Below are 25458 nucleotides of genomic sequence, written 5' to 3' on the forward strand. Positions count from 1 at the left end.
GCCCGCACTCCTCAAATCAGACCCAGCCGAACCAACCCGAGCCGAACTACAACGATCCGAATCGACATCACCCCCAGCGCAGTCCAAGGCTGGAGAGACTGAATGATGACCCCTTAGCGCATCTTTTACGCACTCGACCCGCTGTCCGTCCCTTAAAAGCTCACATTCCGCCTGTTTGCGCTTGATTCGCGTGCTGAGATCATGGACACAGCACTTCTAAGGACCCATATTATCTTCTCCCTGCTTCTCCTTTTCATCCAAATAGGTAAGAAACTGAGGAGGAAAATGATAATAATCCCGATTTAAGTGATTGTGGTGGCTGACATGTGATGCCGTGAATGTTTCTGAACGCCGTTTAAAGACTGAGCGGTGGGTCTGTGTAATTCCCCCGGATTATCGGCACACTTTCAGCCCGTGTTTCCAAATGTGCAATCGGTGGAAAAGACAGAAGGATTTCACGTTACCGCTGGATTCTCGGGGTTTCAGGCTAACCAACAGCGAATAATTTTAGTTTCAGAGGAAGCGTGTGCAATGCATGCAGCGGTTTCCCCGATCATGCTTTAGACGTGTTGAAGCGTTTTCAAAGACAAGTTGAAGAGTGAATGAAATGTGATGCTCGCTGTGAGCGCGCTCGGTGTTTGATGTTTTATTTGGTGAACGCTCGCAGTCTTCTAAACGTATCTGAGAAAATAAATATTAATCAACATTTTCAGTGATATAACTTCCACTGCGCTTTCTCTGAGTCATAAACATGTAGATACAATCTACATTTTCATTTAAATTGGAAGACGCGGGAATCCATATGAAAGCTTAATGTTGATCTCATTGTGGTTTAAGTACGGTTCTATATACTGTTTGAAAGTACTTTTTGGTTTGGCTGCTGAATTCACGCCTCTAACATTTACTGTACTCACCTCAGTTATTATTTTTTGACCTTGTTGGCTCATTTTAACCTCACCTTAATAGCTTGTTGATGCCAAATCACAGATGCTCATTCGTGTATTTAAATTGGTACAGATTTGCGTAACAGGTGGGGATGTAACTGTGAATTCTGTGTATCCTGACTGCGAACACATTTCTAAAGACTAATAACTGGAATACATAAGCAGGTCCAGTAATAGTACAGCATCCGATCTGTTCAGATTTCATCAAAACCAGATTAGTGGCAGTTCCAAGATCTAGCCCCCTCATGGAGCAGAGCCAAGTTACATGAATTAAAGCGAATAGTGGAGCTTTAGATGGTAACTTTGGTTTACTGTGGAATATATTATAGTAGTAAATTGATGCTGTAATATAACCAATATGGCATATCCAAGTGTTATCATAAAACCTGAGGCAAACAGTAAAATTGAAGTGGCCCCGAGAGGGATTTTCCTGGCACAGTCAGGAAATTTTCAACAAGAGTTCAAAAGTGAAGAATGAAATGAAGACGTTTCTAAATTTGCTGAGGTGCTCTTTGAACTACTTAGAGGGACGCCTGCCAATCTCAACCAGCTTCTGTCTGACATTTTGATTTTGACCTCATAACAAACGGTGAATTGTTCAAGGTTGAGTCTTTGATGAGGTTATCCAACTGTTTTTTATTCAATCAGCTGTTCAAAAGACAGAATCCCATGACGTTCCAGTTATTAAGCCGAGATCAGTCGGTTTCAATTGTTTTCACGTCCCGAAACACAAACCTGTCTACTCCCATTTGATGAGATTTTCTCTGATGACATCCTTTCTTTTTTTCTTTTTTTAATTTGATAAACTCTAACTTTGTACAGAAATAGATGCATCATGATAGATGGTACGAGGGAGTACTGCCATACCTTAAATCTTCCTTTACTTTTTGATGGTTGATTTCAATAATAGCAGTGCAATTGCTACTGCTCTCATTTCAAGAAAAAAAGGAAGAAGAGGATCAGATTCTGCATAAATTCCACCGGCCTTTAACTCCTTCCACCACCTGCTGTCACCACAGGGTAAAGGCCATATCTTAATTAAATGGAGATCCTCGGAATAAAGAGATCTGTGCATCTGAGATTTGGTGCGATCGGCTGAGATCATTTTCTAGTAAACTTAAGAAAAGCCTTTGCACGGTCAAAGTTTGAGATGAAGTTGTTGGCATCCACTTGTTGTTGATTCTCTTTGCAGTCATCTGATGCAGTTTGGTCCATTGCCTTTTGAATGTTTATGTGAAAGCTTATGTTTTCAGATACATAGTGAGAGAAATATTGTCTCCCCTCTCTCGAGGAAGCACAGCGTCTCCCCCCACCATCTGTCTCCCAATATGCCCGGACACCACACAACATCACACACATTTTCTTGCTCAGCCTTTCTGTCACACTCCTCCATGCAAACACACACACACACACACGTACAAATAACAGTGAACACAGTCCTTTTTGCTGCGCCTTATGCTTTTTAACAGCACAGTCTCCATACAGTGTACATCTGACTTCTCAGTGTGTATCACACCTGCTGCCTTTCATGCTCTATCTGCAGGTTAGCAGGAAGGAGAGGATGTGAGTTTGTGCTCCCATTTGGATACAACATTTTGGCTTTGTACATATGAAGAACCAAGTGTTTGGAAACACCCGTAACATGGAGTTTTAGTATCCTGTGATCCTGCTGGTTAGAGATTTAAACCTAATCTGATTCAGCTCAGCATGGTGGTTGTGTCTGCTCGTCTCTCCTCTGGTGCTCTTGCCACTTCACAGCAGACTCTGGGCTTCGCTCAGCTCACGCATTAAACTCAGCTTTCCAAACACAACACCTTGTAGCTGATGCTTTTTTCCCCAGCTTGGTTCTGCAGTTGGTTGTGTGGTGCCACCAGTCATTTTGTATTGAGTTTAGCTCTGGTGTTGGACTTGGAAATAGTAGCAAAGGCACTGTGGCGGTAATAGATTTGGCAGTGGATGACAGTTAGTTAGATGGAGTGAGACAGCAACAGGCTGCATGCTATTGATCAGTGTGTGTGTGTTTGATCTGTGAGTGTAGTGTGTACTAATCTCATCAAAATTCCTCTGATCATCAGATGAATTTCATGGAGCCCCCTGTGCGGAAAATCTGAGCATCACACCACCATGCACTGTCATCTCTGAAGTGTTCAGTGAATTGTACGGTCTGCTTGTGAGATACCATCTGGCTGCCCAGTGCACTCTGGGAATTTGAACTAAAGTGGTTGCATCTGGTAACATAAGGATAGGATGCCTGATGGTGTAATAGTAATTGTCTACAAAATATTGGCACGTACATCCTGGCACCCTTAGTGAACTGAGCATGCTCCATGTGTAAACACATCAATTATATGAAAGAAGCAGTCAAATCAGTCAGATGGATGGTAATGCACAATAGGCATGTCTCTTCTGTAACAGTTAGATTTTAAATTTTCACTTAAAAATGGGACCTGTTGACTTTTTTCCTTTTTTTATATACATTATAGAATATTTACTGCTATGGTGGTTGATGCTCATATTAGATATGGTCAAAGACTCTAATAAAGAAGTTTATATAGAATATACATACATATACTGATACATAAAGTGAATACCACTGTCCCTGTGTCCGCTCAGTTTGAATGGAAGACACCAACTTGTCTCCAAACTGTTGCCAACCGCTCACTGAGCCATAGGGAAACTTGAAAAAGTGTGATCCAAACCAGAAACGGAGAAAGTTTTCCTTCAACATAAAAGCTGTGCCTTATCAGTGCAACCAAGACGTTTCAGAAGGTGCAACTACCAATTTCTAACCAGCAGGACAATGCTCATTTTTCACTGGTGACCGGAGGTTGCCAAGTGGTTGTGATCATTCTCTTGGTCTATGTGACAAGTCTAAGAATTAAGAATGAATGAAAAATAGTCATATAAGCCAACTTTAAAACCAACCATATTGCCATTAAATCTGTTACTTTACCAATCTTTGTAGGCAAATGAAACACTACAACAATTAGCCTATAGAATATGGCATGATCTGTTGTTCCTTCATCATCATAACAATGTTGGCTTAGTATAAACAATGCAACTGACCAGTGACGTTGTCTAATCATTCGGTTAGTTGTATTAGCCAAGAAGTTAGCTAATGCTTTTAAAAACTATCACTAGCAAACCAAAGCAAACAACTGAAATTTGGCTATATATTTATTATTTTGTATATAATAAGGTCAGTATGCACTTAGTGTTTGGACGGTGACACAATTCTCTTTTTATATTTTGCCACTATACTCGACCACAGTGGATTTTACATCAATCAAATCATTACAGACAGTGCACGTTTTCAGCTTTAATTCGAGGGGTTTTACAAAAGTATTGGATTCATTGTTAAGGATTGCAGTCATTCTTGTACACGGACAGCCATTTGCAAAGGCTCAACAGTAATTGGACAAGCAAACATAATTTTAAATATAAAGATTATTTTTAATACCTGGGCCTAAATTCTATGCAGTGAGTGACTGCCTGAAGTCACATACACATAATATGCTTCCCTTGAGAAGCGCTGCTGTGCCTTTACTGCAGCTGCCTTCAGTTGCTGTTTGTTTGCGGGTCTCTCTGCCTTCAGTTTTGTCTTCAGTAACTGAAGCATGCTCCCCTGGGTCAAGATCAGGTGACTGCTGTGGTCATTCAAGAATATCCCATTTCTTTGGCATGAAAAGCTTCTGGGTTGCTTTTGCACTATGTTTTGGGTCAGTATCCATTTTCACTGTGAAGCATTGTCTGATTAGTTTTGGAGATCAGTTTTGACTAAATCTGAGCAGAGAGTACACCCTGTACACTTCACAGGTCATCCTTCTGCTTCTATCAGTACTCACATCGTATAAATATTAGAGACGTGACGAGCCATTCCTGCATGTGCCATAATACTGCTTCCACCCTGTTTGACAGATAATGTGGTAGGCTTTGGATCATGAGCTGTTCCTTTCCTTCCTTAATACCTTTCTCTTCCAAACATACTGGTTTAAATTACAAGTCTTAATTTTATCTCTCCAACGAACCAATGACAATGAGATACTTCCCTTCTGTTCTTGACAATGTGACATTGGAAAATAATTCTGTGATCATCCACTTTGTCCTCTGTAGCATTAGGCCTTTTGGTGTTGCCCATACATGCCTTCTTTGTTTCTAGAATATATTAACCAACTTCTTTCTGCTATCTCTTTGGTAGGTTTATTTTGTTTTTTTCAGCCTAATGATGGCCTCCCTCACTCACATGGACATCTGTGAGTTGTTACAGTTACTGAATGCAGGTTCAGGGCTTCGAGTCAACTAATGCAACTACTACAGTGCTTTTGTCAAACCCTTGAATTAAAGCTGCACCTAAATCAAATCTCGAATGTTTGATTTAAAATTCACTGTGGTGGTGAACAAAGAAAAAATTACACACATGCAAAAAAAAAAGAAGAAGAAATTTCACTGTTCAACAACTTACAGACCTAAATTGATACAAAAAACTAATAAATGTATTTATGTTGATAATTTCATTTATTTGCACTTACTATATTACAAGCTCTGCCTGATTTTACTTTCAGGTTCACTGCTTGTGCAGTGATGTCAATAGTGGGCAAAACTGAACTGAATTGAACAGATCGATCTCTTAGATCGCTCTGTTGTCACTGATAACAGAGCCATTGTACGGTCTTCGACTGATAAAATAATGTTAATGTAATGTGGTGCTATATAAATAAAATTGAATTAATCTGAAAATTAAAAATGAGCTTAGATATCCAATGTAGCTATTTGAGGCAGTGTTAAAGGATGCCTCATAGAAAAATCAGGTCACTGCCTAATTTAAAAATCCAGAACCCTCTGAGCATTGTGAGCCTTCATGCCTGGTCTCAGCATCAACATAACATAGAAATACTACATATTTCTATTTTGGAGTCCTGCTGTTTTGTATATAGGATTGCATTTAAGATAAACTCTGTGCGTCAGTCTCCATCTACCTTTAACTCCATACTTAAGATGAGATTATGTGCACACTAATTTACACTCATGCACGCACACATTCATACACACATGTGTGCAGGCTGATGGAGTCAAGCCTGGTGAACCAACGAAATAAAAATCTTCACTGAGGGAAATAAATCTTGTTAGAAAGATTTTCCAAAGCCTTCTTAACTGTCTGGCATTTGGGATAAAAAAAAAAAGTATATATATAATCTGATTTCTTTTTCTTCTTGACAACACACTGGGGAGAAGATGATATTGCATTAAAAAAAAAGATTCATTCTGAAAGTTGAGGAATCCATTAACATTTCTGTGCTCTGCAGACTTTGTACAGCAAGTCATATTTAAAGCCAAACTTGAATGTTGAGTATACGTGCAGAGGTAGGAAGAACTGTCAGTAGCCACTGCTGGGTTGGTGTTTCTAAAAACCACAGCTGTTGCACTGAATAATTGATTGGCTGCTTTCTACTTTGATAATTTTTCTTCCTGCCCTCTGTTTTTCCCCAATCGCGCAGCTACTTTTCTGTCTGGCCCCTCCATCTAAAGCATTATATTCATAAGTGCTCTTGTTCTTTAATCCACTCAGACGCATTCTTCTGCGACTGTGACAGTGTTTGGTCATGGCTATTTTAGAGCTGGTCTGTGCCACGAGGACTGCCGGATCTCTTTGATACTGAGCGGCCTGGACAGGAAACTCAGCTCAATGAATCGCTTATGTCAGTCAGAGCTTTCTTTTTTTTTCACAAATTACTTTGGTTGTTGTTGTCAGTGGTGATTTAAAAGTTTCAAAGATAAAAGAGCATCAAAACCTGCACAAAGGGGTAGTGGGAATGATTGAGGAATTTAAAAAACCCCACTTAGTTTCTATATTTTAAAAATAAACTTTAGTCAGTTTTCTTTTGCAGTTCAGTTTTGTTTTTAATCAGTGTTTAATTTTCAGTTGTCTCATTCCGATTCACTGTTTCAGTTGGTTATGTTCCTAATAAGGTCATGGTTTAGGCTTAAATGCATCCTTTCACAACATTAAACACTCATTAAAAGCAATTTCTATGTTATCCATGTGGCAACAAACATAATTATAACATGTAAAAAGAAGGTTGCAAAAGTGTAATATATGGAGACATACTTCTCCTTCTTCCTTAGTCTCCTCTCCTATTTGAGGAGTGCTTGACTGAAAATCTGTCTGGGGTGTGTTTCTTTCAATTATGACTCAATCGTTGCAAACTAAAAACTGCAGCATGTTCTATTTCTCCTGTATAATATTTGATACTTTTTATTTTATCTAATGTTCTCACACACACACTCAGTCCAATGAATGTATCAAAGGTATAGCTGGGAAGTCACCAACCTTCTGACCGGGTTCACTAATAAACTCCAGCCCCTTCCAAGAAATATGACCTGTAGCGACCTTAGTGAAACTTAGTTTGCTGGGGAAGTGACTCTATGCAGAGGTGAAAGTCTTCACCAGATATCTTCTGTTGTCTGGTGTTATGGCAACTCTGACCTCAGCTAGTAATGCTACATATGTCCATGGCTTTGGCAGTGTTTGTAACGTGGTGGAGGATCAACATTTCATTAATGTTATGAATTCTCTGAAAGCCATGCAACACAATACTGATAACATAAGATTAGCTCTGGTTACTAACTAGTAAAGCCTTCAGTGCTCTTCTTCAAGTTTTTCAGTGCTCTCCTCTTTTGATATAACGGATACTGGCAACATCAGCACTACCTCTTTAGAACCTGGGATTGGATTCATCATGCCTGAAATACAACCATCTAGCTGCCTTGCACTGGCCAGCAATGTGTGGTTAAATGTTTCTCTGAGAAATAGAATGACTGGCTTTCTTGGGTGGCATTCAGATGCTAGGTGACTTGGAGAGTAAGAGAAGTTCAAACCCATGTTACTTTGTCACTTCACAGCAACTGGTCATCACCGAGTTGAAGTGGTGGTAAATTTGTCTTCACCATTTAGTGCTTTCAGTCTGAAAATGTTCAGGATCTGATAAGAGGATGAAGAAAAGGATAAGGATCAGAGGAGTTTGCATCAAAAAAGGCCAATGTCTGGATAAGAGAGGACAAAAGGTGAAAAGGAGAGGAAGAGAGTAACTAAGCCAGTGCTCAGATATACAATGCCAATGCCAATGCTCTCTCTGTGGTCTCTCCAGTTGAGAAAGTCTGTCTGAAGTTACAGCAGCTGACAATGGCCGTCTGTCTCTGTCTCTGCCCACATACAAAAGCTACTGTTGTTGTTTTTTTGAGAGGCTGGCACCAAGGACCGAGGCTTCTGGAGAGGGAGTACCTTTCTAGTATGCTTCTGTACTTCTGAACTCACACAATCACACTTTCAGGGCAGTTCTTCGTTAGATAATTGAATAAAGTTAAGAGTTATGCGAAAGTGAAATTCAGAATTGACTTTTATCTAAATACCAATTTATGTCTTTAGTTATGTGTGCTGCTGATAGACCTATAACTCATATTCGTGTTTCAGTGATATGATATAGACTTTGATTAATGGTTCCAGAAGTGCCCCCACAGTGTGTACATTACTCTTTTGGATCATTGTTTTTTTTGTCCCATAATGGCATTGCTGTGATTTAGCATGTGATTATAGTCATGAAAAATCTGCAAATACTTTTGTTTGGCATCTGTAGACCTACATCAGTGGTTAGACTGACCATGACAGCACAGTATGCTTTTTTTATTGACAACAAATATTTCAGATGTAAATGTAATGGATAAAATAATATGTGACACTGAAATGAATCAGTATATTAATTGTTAGTTGCACCCCTTTATTCCTCAGTTGCATTAATTTGAGCTATATGATTTGGAACAAACTTGCAGTTCTGTAATGAGTATGCCCCGAACACAAAAGACTTCCATCAGTCCATCCATTCATTGATTTTTTACTACTTATCTAGATTTGTGTCACATGCTAAGCAGAGAAGCCCAGACTTCCCTCACCCCAGCCACCTCTTCCAGTTCATCTGGGGGAAACAGAGTCTTTCCCAAGCAAACCAAGAGATATAATCTCTCCAGCGAGTCCTGGGACTGCCCTGGGTTCTCTTTCCCGTAGGACATACCTAAAACCTCTTCTGGACACCTTCTGGAGCCAGTTGAACCACTTCAACTGGCTCCTTTCAATGTGGAGGAGTAGCAGCTCTACTCTGAGTCCCTCTCGAATGACTGAGCTCCTCAGCCCATTTCTAAGGGAGAGCCTAGCCACTCTACGAAGGAAAATCATCTCCACCTTGAATCTGCGACCTTGTCCTTTCAGTCACTGCCCAGAGCTTGTTACCAAAGGGAAGGGGAGGGACCAGGAAATCAACAGTTTATGGCAATACAGACCACGCTCTGACTCTTGTACGGGACAGAATGACCAGTAACGGGGGCCAGACACCCACACTCCCGATGGACACCTCCAGTTCCACCTATATCTGGAGCACACCCTCTGTTCCCCCGTCTTAAAGAGGGGAGCCACCACCCCAGTTTTCCAGTCCAGAGGCATTGCCCCACACCTCTATGTAACATCCAAATCCAGTTTGGATTTGGGAGGCAGACACTGTCTCTATTTTTAAGATTAGGCTTAAAACTTTCCTTTTTGCTAAAGCATGTAGTTAGGGCTGTATCAGGTGACCCTGAATCCTCCCTTGGTTATGCTCCAATAGGTGTAGGGTGCTGGAGGATTCCCATGATCCATTGAATATTTCTTCTTCAGTCAGCTTTCTCGCTCACCTCTCTGCATTGAATCATTAGTTATTAATAATCTCTGGTCTTTTATCCTGTCTTCCTCATCTCCAACCAGTTGCTGCAGATGGCCCCGCCCCTCCCTGAGCCTGGTTCTGCCGGAGGTTTCTTCCTGTTAAAAGGGAGTTTTTCCTTCCCCACTGTCGCCAAAGTGCTTGCTCACAGGGGGTGATATGATTGTTGGGTTTTTCTCTGTACCTATGAAGCGCCTTGAGGCGACTTTTGTTGTGATTTGGCGCTATATAAATAAAATTGAATTGAATTGAAATTTAATTGAACAACAAAGAAAGGTGACAACCAGGACAGCCCTACAACATCCAGAGCCTTAAGGAAGTCAGGGCACCCCAGGGGCCCTGGCACTGAACAAAAAAGTGGTTGTGTTGAAAGTTAAAGGAGATTTGGCTTTTACTTTTTCAAGCACGAAGTTCAGACAGGAGGAGAGTAGAAGTTGAGTGAATTTGAGCAGAGCATGAAGTTTTTTTTTTTCTCCAGTGGGAAAGTTCATTAAGTTGCTGCTGCTGTGACCAATGAGTGGTTTGAAAGTTGATTAACCCCCACCAGCCAGCCACCCCATTAGTCACACATGCTTGCGTGCACATAGAGATTCTTGAATCAAAAGATTTGGGTGAGCTCTTGGAGCACTCTCCCCTATATTTGTGTGCTTGAACACTTTTTAAACAACCCTTGAATGCCTTTGTATACGTGCATAAATACAAATGTATATGTGTAGGGATTATTTTTGAAGTCTGTAAGTGTATCCATGTGTTTTTGTGTCACTATTCCGGGGTATGTGCGTTTGCGTGTGAGCGCTTTCTGCTAAACAGGAGAAGAATTGGGGGTGTGATCCTGCCCTGAAAAATAGAGAGGAGAGGGATGGTTTTGTATCCATGGAGATAGAGAGAGTCAGAGTAGGAAGCCGACAGGAAGTCAGGGTGTTCAGCACGCCATCAGGGGCTCTTCCGTTGTCATGACGCTGTGAACTGTTGTCATGGGAACTCTGCTGATTGAGGCTGAATGCTTATGGAAAGCATGCTGAATAGACTCTACAATGAGTCTCGACACTTGTTGACAGGGAAGTTTTTCCACAATTACGCTTTAAGGAATCACTAGATGAACAAGACCGTGTGATGTTGTTGGTCTGTGTCGTAACATAACGTAAGAATTAATCAAACTGAAGCAGAAAATTCTCAGAGAAAACAGTTCCATCCATTCAAGAAGCAATATGGTTTTTTCCTTGTAGCTTTCCTTGAGTAAACAAATCTTGCAGATCCTAGGAAATCTTCAAGATGATCTTTGTTTAAAACCGCAAACAGATGTATTAATGTGCAACCTCGCCCCACTAAACTAAAGACTACTAATCGCATATTCCAAACACACACACGCACACACACACACACACACACACACGCACACATCCAAAGATGCTGTGTGGTATTTTCTCAGTTTGTGCCAAGCAGATGGAAATGGTACATCTCACTGCTCTAACGGGCAGATTAGTGAGACACACACACGGACGCACAAAGCTCCCTGACGACTGAGGTGGACATGTACAATCATACAGGCTCAGTAACCACAACACACAACCAATGGGAACATGGGAATTGGGTTGAAACATTAAGCATGGACATGCACACACACACACACACACACACACACACACACACACACACACACACACACACACACACACACACACACACAGATAAACAGTCGTGCGTGCCAACTGGCTGCCTTCCTTCAGTCCACTGTGCTCCTTCCTGCATACATATGTGTGTCCTAGATGTCGCCTCACATCACTCATTCATTACTGGTAATACATGTGTCATGGCTTATTTAATCTTCTTTGATAATTGTGTGTTCACCTCATTTGACCAAGAAAATGATCTGACACATACTCGCATGTGTATGTGTGCCAGAGAGAGAGAGCATATGCTTTCATGTGCTGCATTTATTTATAGGCTTTGGATAAGAAGGGTCCTGTCTGACCTGCTAGTTTGATTTTTATCTAGGAGCAAAGATTTGAGGTCAGTCCCCTGCAGGGCCTCTGCTACTCAGTTCATCAGAAATATCCCAGCTGCAGGCTAAAAGTGGAGAGAACATGCTCATTCATCTTCTTAACATCTGGCTTTAACCCAAGGCTGGGATTTTTTTTTTCAGAGTCTAACACTATAGCTTTATGAGCTTACCTCATTTAACTTAGAAGATTATACTGAAGCCCAATGAACAAGACAAGAGCTCTCTCGATCCTAATTCAATAGAACAGGAAGATAATAAAGTACTGTATATAAATAAATATACTGTATATCAAAGATGGATCCAGCCAGAGTGGTGATCCCCGCTGATTTAAAAGCTATTTCTCTAAATCTCAAGTTTGCCATTGAGGTCATTGGATTTTTATTTTTTCTAACTAGATATGACCATATATGTCTGAGACAGTAGTGCTGGGGAGTTATTAGCTAATGCTAGCCTGGCTTAGTTAGCAATAGTGATATTTAATTGGATGCACAATAATAAGTTAAAAAAAAAGAATTTTATTTTTGGGAATATCGTACAGTTGGCTCCTTACAGTGTTTTTCAGCAGCTACAACTAAACACTGAAAAGGATTAGAAAGCATCCACCTGTAGATCAAATTGGCTACACTCCTCCTGTGCCCATCTTCAATTCAATTCAATTCAATTCAATTCAATTCAATTCAGTTCAATTCAATTTTATTATATAGCGCCAAATCACAAGTCGCCTCAAGGCACTTTATATTGTAAGGTAGATCCTTCAATAATACACACAGAGAAAAACCCAATCATATCACCCCCTATGAGCAAGCACTTTGGTGACAGTGGGAAGGAAAAACTCCCTTTTAACAGGAAGAAACCTCCAGCAGAACCAGGCTCAGGGAGGGGCAGCCATCTGAGCCTACATCTACTAAGTATTTCAGGAATTGTTTACAAAAAAATCTTAACAGATTAAGAGGAAAAAACAGGAAGAGACACCTGCTCATTAATTTTTACTGTTGTGGTAGTTGCTGCTCTCTGGACACTGCCTACGTATGATATTGTCATTCAATTTATTGTGTGCAGTAAACAAAAGTATTGCACCTTACAGCTTTTCTTTGCTTTGCTTTATTGTATTGCTCTGTCTTGTTTGTGATCACTGTGGACCTTTTATGTGGTGTGACGTTTTGCAAAGAATCTACACAACCTCTTCTCAAAGCAGTGACATTCAAATAGCACTAGTTGAAATATAGGCGAAAGAAAACGTTTATCCCAACACAACTCTGATTTCATTGCTAAGTCGTGCTGCCAGTGTGGGGATTCCCTTATCGTACAGTCCGTCACCCTGAAACACACTAAAGCTTTTGTCCCATGGAGACCCAGCGGCCACTTTTGAGTTGTCAGGCGGTGTGTAGATGCAACTGGTTAAAGCTGAGAAGAGTTTTAAATTACAGAACAAGCTTGGTTTATTAGATTTTCATGGAGCCAAATGGCAGGATAGAAATATGTGATACCTCATCTGGCTGGACATAGTCAGGTGTCAACACTCTGTATGTGTGTATGTGTGTCTGCATATGTGTCTTTTAACCCTCCCTTTCCCAGCTGTTCAAGACAGGGCCCCATATTCTCATGGTCACCTCTAAACCAGTTCACACACACACGCATACACACACTTTCTCACAAAGCTTATTTCTTTGCCTCTTTCAGAACAGCTGGAGTGCAAGACAGTCCACATGCTCTGTTACACACACACACACACACACACACACAGAGTGCAACACACACACAGAGTGCAATGATAGGCTTTTCTGATAAGGTTTTATATTGCGCTTTTAATGTCGTTGACTCTCTGCGGAACAATGTTTGGTTTGTTTAGCACACAGAAACAATATCCTCCATTTTATATGGAGCCTAATCTTTTAAACTCATAACCTGCACTGGTGGACTTTATTCTGAGGTTTCATTCTTTCAGGTGGACATAGATATATGCAGTGTTGGGGAGTAATGGAATACATGTACCGGCGTTACGTATTTAAAATACAAAATATGAGTAACTGTATTCCGTTACAGTTACCGTTTAAAAAGGTGGTATTCAGAATACAGTTACTTTGTTGAAATAAATGGATTACATGGCGGTCTTTTCCTGTTTCAGCCGTCCCCTCTATTTTTGGTAATTCCACGCCGGTGGAAACCCAAAGCAAACACGCGTTAAGAGGCTCTAATGCCTGTGTCTCAATCTCGCGCCCATGTCACCTCTACTTGCGGCCCGCATAATGACATGATGAAATATTTTCTAAAAATTATTATTCAAAAAATTATTTAATATGAAAGCAATAGGCAGAGTGTTACAGGCATAGCCCTAAAGAATGTAGCCTCATGGGCCGTTTAGCCCAGTTGTAAGTAAGCTATTAAGACTCGCACACTGTATTTGTGTTTTCCTCCGAAACAATACGTTCCGTTGGAGCAGCCTTTCAACGAGTCTCTCTGTCTCTCGCTAGCAAAATTGACCCAGACAACTAAGTAAAGCTAGTTTTTGGCTACGAGCCCGACACGGAACCCGACGTATTAGCCAGAGGTCCCTTTACTACGGTTCGGAGCCGCGGACCTGTTTTATATACGTGCGGAATAGTTTTCTATAGGAGATCGCTGCAAAAAGTGCAGCCCTACCTAATGTCCACCCTACTGTTACTTATTTTATATTAAGATTTAAAAGTCTAGTTAGGGCCCGAGCACAAAAGTGCGAAGGCCCTATTGTATCTGCTCTGTCTGTTTATTATTATTATTATTATTATTATTATTATTATTATTATTATTATTATTATTATTTCGGCAAATGAATCGGCCTTTTGAGGGCCTAAACATGCTCGAAAACTCATGAAATTTTGCAGACGCGTCAGGTCTGGTGAAAATTTACGTATTTTAATGTCCGTAGACATGTCCAGGGAAAATTGGCTCAGTAGCGCCACCTAGAAAAATGAGAAACGCGAGCCCCGAGATGGGTATGACCTACATGTATAAAACTCGGAACACATATCTAACGTTCGGAGACGCACGTAAAAGTCTATTATGGCCATGTCCTAAACCCAACAGGAAGTCCGCCATTTGGAAGTGAAGGTGACATTTTGGCTCTAATTTTGCCATTTCCATGCCTCGAACTTTTGCGAACTCCTCATTGGAATTTCATCGTACAAGCTTCATATTTGGTCAGTGTCAACTACACCCCTGGGCCATGTTAAATTGCGGAGCTTTTGAGTTTTCGGGTTACTGTGAGGCCGTGGCGCCACGGCGAATTTCGATGACTCGCCATGAAAATCTTATTGCCTCTCGTTCTGTCATACATTGTCCGACCTTGACCAAAGTGGACACATATGATAAGGCTCCACCCCTGAACATATTTCAACTGCCATATTTGACACCAGGGACAGCGCCACCTAGTGGGAACAGGAAATGTCATGTTTTACACTTTGGGGTACAGTATTGTAATGGGTGACATCTGCAGCCTCAAATTTCTCCAGGAAAGCCTTAAGGAGTTGGTCTTGGGTTACAGAGAAAACTGTGAGTTTTCGCTGAAGGGTGTGACCCCAGCAGCATGGCGAACATTGAGGTCTCGCCATGAAGAAACAAATTAGTGTAACTCAATGAAATCCAATCTGATCAGTACCAGATTTTACAGGGATGATGTCAGACCCGCCCTGAACAGATTGATATGCCCATTGTCAGGAATACGTAGAGCGCCACCTAGTGGCACCAGGAAATGTCATGTCTTTCATTTTGTTGTACTGATTTTCACAGGTTCATCGTGGCCACCTCAAAAGCGGTGAATATCACCATCAGTCCCTCTTCATGCTTCAGTGAGAAAATTGTGACTATAAACTGAACGGCGCACCCTGGTGGCAGCGCAGTTCACCATGAAAGATGAAGTGGCTTTTGAGGGGCTTGAAAAGTTTAAAAGTCTTGAAATTTGGCGCACACCTCTAATGTGATGAGGATTTCTTTTATATGTTCATTTTCCTTGAACAGCGCAAAATGGCTCCACAGCGCCCCCTACAAAATTTCAAAACAACAGCCCCTGCTCTGTGTTTTATGTATGAGTTTGAAACCTGGCAAGCTTATTGGAGATATCAAGATGTACAAAAAGTCTCTTGGAGCAATATCCCAAATCCAACAGGAAGTCAGCCATTTTAAAATTAAGGTGTAAATTTGGCGACATTTTCCCTCTTTTCAGGCCTCATGCTTTGACGAACTCCTCCAAGGGATTTCATTAGATTTACGCGATCTCCTGTGTGTGGAATCTAAAGACCTTTGTGATGTTAAATTGCGAAGCTTTTACGTTCAGGGAAACGGGGTGGTCATGGCGGCACGTGGAGTTTCAATCACTCGCCAAAAGCAGTAACCTGCTGTCGCTCAAAAACACAATGTCCAATCTCTCCCAAAGGTCGCAGGCGTGATGAGACTCGAGCTCGGAAATGTTTGTTATGCCATTTGTCAGTAATGGTTAGAGCGCCACCTAGTGGGACGACTATAATAATGGTTGAATGAGATGAAATTTTAGCTGGTGGTTAAATGCATGAATTCCATCAATGTGACATCAGATCGGAAGCGCTGGTTTTAGGTGTTGGGCTTGGCTCGACGCGCCGGGGGTGCGAGGGCCCTCATAACGCTGCTTGCAGCTTTAATTGGTATTGGTATGGTGAGTATCCTTCAGTAATAGTAATAAATCACACAGCAATAGTACATTCATGTAGTTGTAAAAAGCATGATTATATATAAAGTAATCCAAAGTATTCAGAATACATGACTCTCATTGAGTAACGTAAGGGAATACATTACAAAATACATTTTGGGGCATGTATTCTGTAATCTGTAGTCGAATACATTTTAAAAGTAACCTTCCTAACACATATATCTTAAACACAGCAACACACAGAAAGACCAGAAAAGGTCCCAGACTTTGGCAAAACTGGCGAAAATCGGCATTTTATCTATAAGTAATTAAATTACTGGGATTTTATTAGATGGACAGTTTAATAAATGATGTTCATTGAACCATTTAATGGATATTTAATTAGACTGGTAAATAATGGGGTGCTTGTGGTACAATCAACATTTAAGCTGTCTGTTGTTTGAATCTTCGTTCTGTTTAACCATCCTGCTAATGGACCTGTGCATAGTTTCCAGTATGACACGCAGGAAATCAGAGCGAGGCTGACAGAGTACGATAAGGAAACAGACATAGTGAGACGGTGAGAGATGTCAAGCATACTAATTTAACCAGCTGATGGCTAACACAGCTGAGTGCTATGTAAGTTATAAGATGGCCCCTGGTGGTATGTGCCTGTGTGTGTATGTTTATGTGTGTTTGGGCTTGTGTTTCTGACACTAAGGTCAACAGGTGTCACGTTTTATGTGACGCGGATGTAGTGTGTTCATCAGAGATCAGTCATGGCAGTTTTTGTCACTGCCATCCTTTCACTTAGCAGATGAAGTCTGTAGTTTATGGTTGAATGCCTCAGTTTGGCTTTGAATGTTGACACTAAGGTCAAATTTAAGATGAATGGAAGATTAACAAAAAGAGGCGACTCTCCGCCTTTTTGTATAGTTCGTCTGTATTCAGGGGCCAGTCTAGTTTGTTATCTAGGGGTAAACTAGATATTTAGATTTTGTTACCACTTCTATGTCCAACCCACAAACTTTCACAGGGTGGAGATGAGCTCTGAATCTTCGCAAATCTACTATCGTTTCCTTTGTCTTAGAGTTGTTCAGTATGACGTAGTTTATTAAATGAGATATGAGAAAGATTATCCACAAGCAGAAAACATTCAAGACAGTTGCCAGTCTACCTGGGAGTGAACATCCCAACAAATTCACCAAGGTCAGAGAAAGTGTAGAAAACCCAAGAGCTACATCTCAGACTCTACAGGCCTCTGTTAAGATCCTAAATGTTAAAGTTCTTGACAGAACAATTAGAAAAAGATGAAAAAATTATAGCATGTTTGGAAGGGTTGCCAGGAGAAAGCCTCTTCTTTCGAAAAACAGAAAAGCACGGCTTATGGTTTGTAAAGATGTATCTAGAGAAGCCACAAGACCTAAGGAATAATGATGTTTGGACACACAGGACCAAAGTTAATATGTTTGGTCATAATGACTAACACCAAACGCGGCATATCCGCAGAAAGACTTCATAACAACTGTCAAGCACCGTGGTGGATGTGTGATGATTTGGGCTTGTTGTGCAGCTACAGGACCTGGACATCTCACAGTCACTGAGTCAATCATAAACTTCTTTATGAGGTAAACGTGAGGTCATCTGTCAACAGCTAAACCTTGCTTGGGGTCATGCACGAGAACAATAATCTTAAGCAGTAAATTTACAACAGAATGGCTGAAAAATAAAAGAATAAAATGTTGCAATGACCCAATCAAAGTTCAGATTTTGACCTGACTTAACAAAGCTGTGCTTAAACTGAAGCTAGAGAGCCTGACAAAGCCACGTGAGAATGATTATTTTGAGTTTTTATTGCCAGGTAGTTCTACAAGCTACTGCAATTTTTTTTTACAGTCTCCTTCTGCATTTTGATTTAGTTTTTGTTAGATAAATACTGAAATAGTGGAATACGCCATGTTTTGTTGTTCACTAAAGTAGCTTTGGATGATTATAAAAAAAGTCTTCATTTATCTTACACCAGACAAATATGATGCCTCGCACCTTGACGGTTTTGAGTTTCCTTTCTATTTGAAGTTTGCATGTTCTCCCTGTGTCAGTACATGCCAGCCTATTTGTGGAGCCTAAATTGGCTGCAGTGGTGGATGTGAGCATCAATAGCAGGCTGTCTCCTTGTGTAAGTCCTGTTATGGTCTGGTGACCTGTCCAGGGTGTACCCCATCTCTTTCACAATGTCAGCTGGGATGAGCGTTAGCCCTCTGTAACCCTAGTTAGATAAGCAATGGTCTGAAAAAAAAAATCAATTTTAGCGGATGTCTCTTTAGGGTCCCCTTTCCTAAAAGCTCCCCGTCTGCTTATTGTAAGCCTTTGTGGAATCATTTTGGAAAAACTAACAAATCTAAGTATCATAAATTTCTGCTTCAAAATGGTCTCTGTACATATTAGATTCATTTACATGTATTATTAACATTGTAACATTGTAACATCATGCATACAATTTAATATACATATGATTTTTACCAGGCTTCAAAGTAAACCCCTTATAAATGAATACATTCACAGGACCTCACAGACACCTTTCCCTCTGTGGGTGAACACACGTGGGCTTCCTGTTGGAGTGCTGAGACTCATTTAAGAGGACAACAGTAATAACATCTACCATTAAAAATCAGTGTGTGTTGGTGTAAACACAGCAGCCTATTCCCTCATCTCAGGAGTCGGGCTAAATCTCCCCCAGGAGTCATGTAATCCAACACGGTGCTATTCATTAGTGTTCAGCTGGGACAGCTTCGCTTTTCCTTAATCTAATAACAGTGAGAAGGTTTCAATGAATCATCCCCGCAGCATCTCCATCCCCCCACTACAGCCTTCCCCAAAAGAAAACACCCAATGCTATTGCTGTATACATCTAATAAAAACAACCAAAAAACAAGTGACATCTCAGTTTAATTCAGTAAATGAGAAGATCCAGCGATCCAAAACTAATGCAGGTTCACAAACTGCAACACTAAAATTCCTTGCCTAAAAATCAAGGCTTGATTTAATGTGGTGAGTTCACGTCCCTGCTCTGGGCAGAGGGGGATTGGTAATTAAAGAAGGAGAAAAAAAGGTCACGGTCAAGTACGTAGACTGAAACAGTAAATTTCAACACTTCATCACCAAATCACGTCTGGAATGAGTCAGTGTTGATGTAAGGAAATTTGAGAGGTAACACTAGCCCATCAGGGTGATGGGAGCAGGAGGTAACAGTTTATGACCTTTGCCTTTGTGATCTTTGTCCCCTTTTCCATTTAAAAAAAAAATCATTTAATTTTGTCTACAAAAAAGTGCCACTGTTATCTTCAAGAATGGTAAATTAAAAATGCACCTACTCCTAATACCTACTATTTAATTTAAGAAACGTGGTTGCATGATGCTATTTTTTTTAAGGAAAATAGTTTTTCCCATCCAGCTGATTCACATGTGAAAACAAAGGATCTTTTGTGCTTATATGCATGAGTGTTGCTCTGATAACAAATTATCCTCACTGACTGACACGTCAGTGTAGTCAGTGTCAAGTGCCTGTTCCACACCTTTCAGTCAGGATTTCATTCATCTTAATTACTTTCTTTTATCACAGGACATCAGTTACTTCTGGATGCCCTTGATTCCGGTATCAGATAGTAGCCGTGTGATTGTTTGACAGTGAAACATTGTTGGAGCACTGCATGTCTTTTGACTTTCCTGTCTAAATAAAACACCGTCCATAGAAAGTCTTCTTTCTGCAGCAGTCTCTTAAAATTTTAATATCAGGAAATCTGATAAAGCAGATAGAGTGCAGATGGGTGGAATAATACAGTGATTCAGCTATGAGCTTCATACATGGCCAGCCTGTAGCAGTGAAATCCCATCAGTGTCCGCTATGCTCTTAAAGCAGAGAGCACCAGTGTCTTTTTGCTCCTGGCTTTTCACTGTCTGGTCATCTCTTCCCTCAAGTAGTGCCTACAAACTGACTGACAGCCACAGAGCCACATGTGGCTTTGTGGCTCTTGCGGCTAGCTCCTGCTGTAGATATGAAACCAATCTGTTTGATCCAAAATGTCCATAAAACCCTCAATATATGCCTTATCTTATCTGCTAAAAGCTTCAACTTTACAGCTTTTGCACTGGAAAAACCCCCAAAAGTTTCCACATGTGTGCATTTCAGCATAACGTATTCATTACTGATAACAGAAGGTATTTTTTTTAGCAGTGCTGCATGTGTACTTATAACTTGCGGTGAAGGCAGCTTCTCCCTTTTGTCTTTGCAGAACCTCTGAAGCTCCATCAGTGTCTCTTTTCCTGCAAAATACATGAATTTAGCCAAGATTAAGCCGCTCCACAATACAGCCAGTGTCCAGAAAAGTACAGTGCATTTACATAGTAAGATGATGATTTTTCATCAAATTGCCAAGAGAGTACGCGGCACTCACAGTACTTACTCAGATATAATTTGTGGATCCCTTTCTGGAAAATACCTGAAGTTTTGCAGTACTTAAACGTACTTATAATCTACCTAAACTACTTAGGCATTATTCAAAATTAGTTACAGTAAAATGATCTTTTTGTTTCTTTAAAAAACTTGATTTGTTGCCCATTATTCCAGTATGCCTACCTTCAAGTATTAGTAGATACTGTAATTCTAAATAAAATACAAACAGAAATTTTCTTTAATTACATGGGAATTACACTCTTAGTCACAGGCTGTATTATAAAGTGAAAAACTTGCTAAGTTTGCTGTGTTCATTCGTGAATTCCCGTCACTTGAGTTAGAGAGGACTTGATACAGTTATTATGACGTTTCTCCTGAAAGTTTCTGTATTTTCTGTCCCATAGTAAACTAAGGTTTTGTCTTTTGATTAAGCAGAAAACAGTTTTTATGGTGAGAAAAAACATGAATCATAACTGCAGAGCGGGCCATTCCAGGATGTCTAATCAAGTGTCTTCTCAGTGATCACATGGGAAGGAAATACTGCTGATATACATTTATTCTGCATTTTCATTCAACTCTGAATATTTGATTTCCACACATTGCCCGTGGCCCCTGGTGGTATGTGCCTGGTTCTCCTGTTTTTCTCCAAAGAAATACTTCAAAAACCTTTTCAGATGGAAATTTAATTCTAGAAAAAAAAAATCCAAGGTAACCAAAGAGCATTACCAAATTAGATTAAGATTGCGCATAGTGTGATGTTAATGAAGTCATTATTAAAGCTCCAGCTGACTCCATTCATTTCTCCTCGGTGCTTTTCCTCGCTCCTTGTAGACTGGTACACATCATACACATCTAAAGTCATTGTGACTACATGGACCGTAATAATTCACAGATACAGATCTGGTTGTAGTTTTCTTCACTTGACCACACACCTAAATACACATCATTTCTCATTCTTGCCTATAGAAGTATAGGCCATATGCAGGGTAATACACGCATTAACCACATACATTTCCAAATGTAGTGGATTCATCGGTGACTCTGATTCTTGTATTTTTTCCCCTTAATTCACTTATGGGGTAAAAACACGGAAGAAGCAACAATGAGTTAGACAGGTGTAAAATACAACATTACATCCCCCTGTGGCTGTCTCTCTGTCAGCATTTGTTGAATATTCATTAAGAAGGAGATTTAACAGATGATACAGACAGGATTTGTGGCAGCGTTGCATTAAATATATTTGGTGTTTGAACAACACAAGTGCATATGTCACATGTGAAGTAATTTACCCAGTGTTTCTCTCCTGCTGCTTTATGCAGTAAACAATGGGATTATTCTTGAGCTGCACGGACAGATTTAACGTTGCGGATATGATGGTTGTTGTCCGTGACCTAAATCTGACTCTGCGCAGAGCTTTCATCTTCCTGGAGGACAGGTTTTCGGTATTTTTGCACACAGTAAAAGATCAAAGAAAGAGAAGATGGTTTCTTATAGTCCTCTTATTTTTTATTTATTCGTGTTGTTTTTGACACAAACCTTTTTAAGATGAGATTCAGTGTTGCAGTCTGTACTGTCATGGAGCCCCCTGCTGCTCTCTTTGTGGGGTTCAGTGTAGCAACAGGCTTGTTGGACCACACGTAAAGATAAATATCTTTGCAGTTTTGAGTGCTTTCATTATGATACTCATACAAGTGCTTACAAGTGATTTCTGTGTGCCATCTTAACAGAAATGCACTCTCTCCTGAGGGTTGCTGTTTGGAAAATCTTATTTGGATATACTTTTTCTTCAAAAAATTTTCTATAATGCTGTTGACATTATTATCCAGCTGAGATTACCCTTGTGCCATGAATAAAAATGATTAGGAAATACACTTGATAGTACTCACTCAGCTCTCCTAAAAACCAACCAAGTTAAGAAAAAAAAATTGACATACAGTAGATTCTTTCATTAACTACTTTAATTGCTGAACCCTGTTAGAAGTAGGAAGGAAAACTAAAGGAGAGAAAAGATTGGTATGCAGAATGTGAAAATAGAAAGCAAGAGTCTGAACTGGATTTAGCACAAGGAAGAGAGAATTGTGCATTTTATGTTTCTACATTGTGATAGTAGAAGAGAGGGTGGTTATGGAAGGGCACAAAGCTGTTAGCAAATGTACAGCTAGTGGAATTATTAGTTATGCAAGCAGCACTCCCACAGATACACTGAAGCTGTGACACCATTCATCATCGTGTCCTCATCTGTCCCCCAGTGAAAGTTACCACCGTGATAGATAGCTCTATGAAAGTCTGTTTGTGTGTGCGTGTATGCTAACAGAATTACAGTTACTTCCTGCGCTCTACAAAGTGATCTCTTGTTTGGTTAGAGTCTTTTATTTTATTTACATCACATACTTAGTTAAAAAGATGGAAAATGTTATTTAGATTTGCTGTCATTCGTTACATTTGCCCCCAAAACAAAGTTGTAATATGTACATTGTTGCAATCTATCACCTGCACCCTTTGCTTTTATCTTTGTTGGACTTAAACTGTGTTTAACATGGGTGTATACACATAAATGGCTACCAACGGAGTCCAAATGAAGAACGGGTGTTAAGAAAGACAGATTTACTTTAACTGCCAATGACTGTTTGTTTACAGCGACAATTAGGTTTTAGCTGGTGCGGAAACTGAACTGTTTAATTTTCAATTATTACAACTTACAATGTTTCATTCATCATCAAAGCAGGCATATTTACAGTGATTAATTTGCAAAAACACAGGTAACTTAAGTAGGCCTGTACATGTGAATATATATTTCTCACCATGTCACGGTTATTCTGTTTAGATTTTAACAAAAATGATAAAAGAAGTGATTGAATTTTATTATTTTAGTTTAATAATTTCATAAATATTACCAAAGCATGGTGTTATTGTGCAATGTCATCATAATCATAAGAAAATTCCAAATGATCATAAATTATCACTGTCAGGTTGCTGAGCCCTGTGTCAGAGAATAGTTTAACAGTCAGAGGAGCATGATGAGCTCAAGTGGCAGAAAATGGGTAGAAGGAATTATTTACTTCATTAATTAAACCCATCCAGCAATGAAAGACTGTCACTCAAGGCTACACAGGTCATTATGATGAAAAATAGAGATGTTTTGATTCAGTATAGAATTAATTTGTTGGTTTGTTTAATTAAGACATCAGAAACCTCTGGACTACCGAGGATATAGAATATGTTTACTGTAAACCACCTAGCCTGCATTTATTGCAAACATAAAATGAAAACATGTCTATTTATATTCCTGGTTATGAATTGTAACTTTGAAACTATTGTATTTCAGTGGGAAGTACAGTGTGAGGTACTTCAGAGGGGATGTTGCCACTTTGGAAAAACTATACATTACATTACATTTAATACATTACAAATTTGTAATGTATTGAAAATAGTACAAATGAATGATAAAATCTGTCACGTGTGGGCCTTAAAGGTAGTTTCTGGTGTGAGTGGCAAAATGGTTTGTTCAAACACCTTGACCAAGATTTTATTTTACCCTTCAAAAGTGGAAAAATAGTCATTTCATATATTGACATAAATCTACGGAAGAGAAAACATTTCTCTCAGTGTCAGAATTCTGGGAAAATAAAATCCAAAACACACCCCCATTTTTTTCAGTGGCCCTAATTCTCTCCTGTATAAATCAGTATATAACACCAGTTGGAAAAAAGGTCCATGAAAAAATTCAAAGTTGAGGCTGTTTCAGTGTTACTTAGAGAATCTTACCTTTGCCATGTGCCTGAATGAAGCTACTTTTTTCTAATAGGCAGCTTGGTAAATGAACTGAAGTGAACCCAAGAAAAAGTCATTGATCACATCATACTTAATAATCTCTCTCTCTCTGATAGTTGTGGAAGCTGAACCGCTGGCCCAAGGCTTGAGGAGGCTCACCGAAGATGTCGACTGGTCATACTCAGGTCTGTGTGGGCTTTTTGTGGCTTTTCTTATTTCCTTTTCTGACCTTTTTTGGCATTCAGAGGAAATTTCAGATGAGAATCATCAGAAATCTGATCTGCTGTCAGTTACACGGCGCAATAAATGGCAAATCAAATCTCAGATCTATTTTTAAGGCGGTGTTGTAATATCTTTGAAATATATTTTACATCGTTAATATGAAGAACGATAAAGGAGAAGTGAAAGACAAGCAGGAAAAGAAGGAGAGCGCACTCCAAACTTGCAAACAGTGACAGAAGGTTTCAGCCAGAAATCCCAGAGGATTTCAAAATCACTCAGACGCTTCCTGAAACAGACAGCTACACCAGACTGGTCAATGTCAGTCTGGACCGTCTGAACATCACATCAAGCGAAGGAATTATGTGTTACTATCTCCCACGAGAGAACCTTGATCTACCTCAGACCATATGGTTGGATGATAAAGGCTAACTCAGCACGAAGCTCCTGCCGAGCTAAGCCGTGGGTCTAACAGAAACGAAGAGTGGACGCAGACAGACAGCGATGGTCCCAGAGGGAGAGATTAGTTGTTCAAGGGGAACCGGGAGGAGCGAACAGACTTAGCAGGCCATCAGGGGGTTAAAGGCAGAGCTATTAGACTTATTAACCTGCACCTCTAAGTAGCATGTTGGTGATAATAAGGACGTCATTTGAAGCTCATACAAGAGTAATGGTTAGTGTTAGGCTTACAGAGC

The 25458-nt window shown here is 40.0% G+C and overlaps 1 protein-coding gene across 1 annotated transcript in view; it reads left to right on the forward strand.

Annotated features, from left to right (window-relative positions):
• Positions 1 to 25458, forward strand: part of ptprz1b (protein tyrosine phosphatase receptor type Z1b) — a 65092-nt gene continuing 39634 nt past the window's right edge. Inside the window, exons 1-2 of the mRNA XM_031753392.2 lie at positions 1 to 265; positions 24661 to 24729. Of these exons, the coding sequence (XP_031609252.2) occupies positions 202 to 265; positions 24661 to 24729 (133 nt within the window). The 5' untranslated portion in view covers positions 1 to 201. The remainder of the gene's footprint in view (positions 266 to 24660; positions 24730 to 25458) is intronic.

Source organism: Oreochromis aureus, linkage group 17 (genome assembly GCF_013358895.1).
Source record: "Oreochromis aureus strain Israel breed Guangdong linkage group 17, ZZ_aureus, whole genome shotgun sequence".
NCBI lineage: Eukaryota > Metazoa > Chordata > Actinopteri > Cichliformes > Cichlidae > Oreochromis > Oreochromis aureus.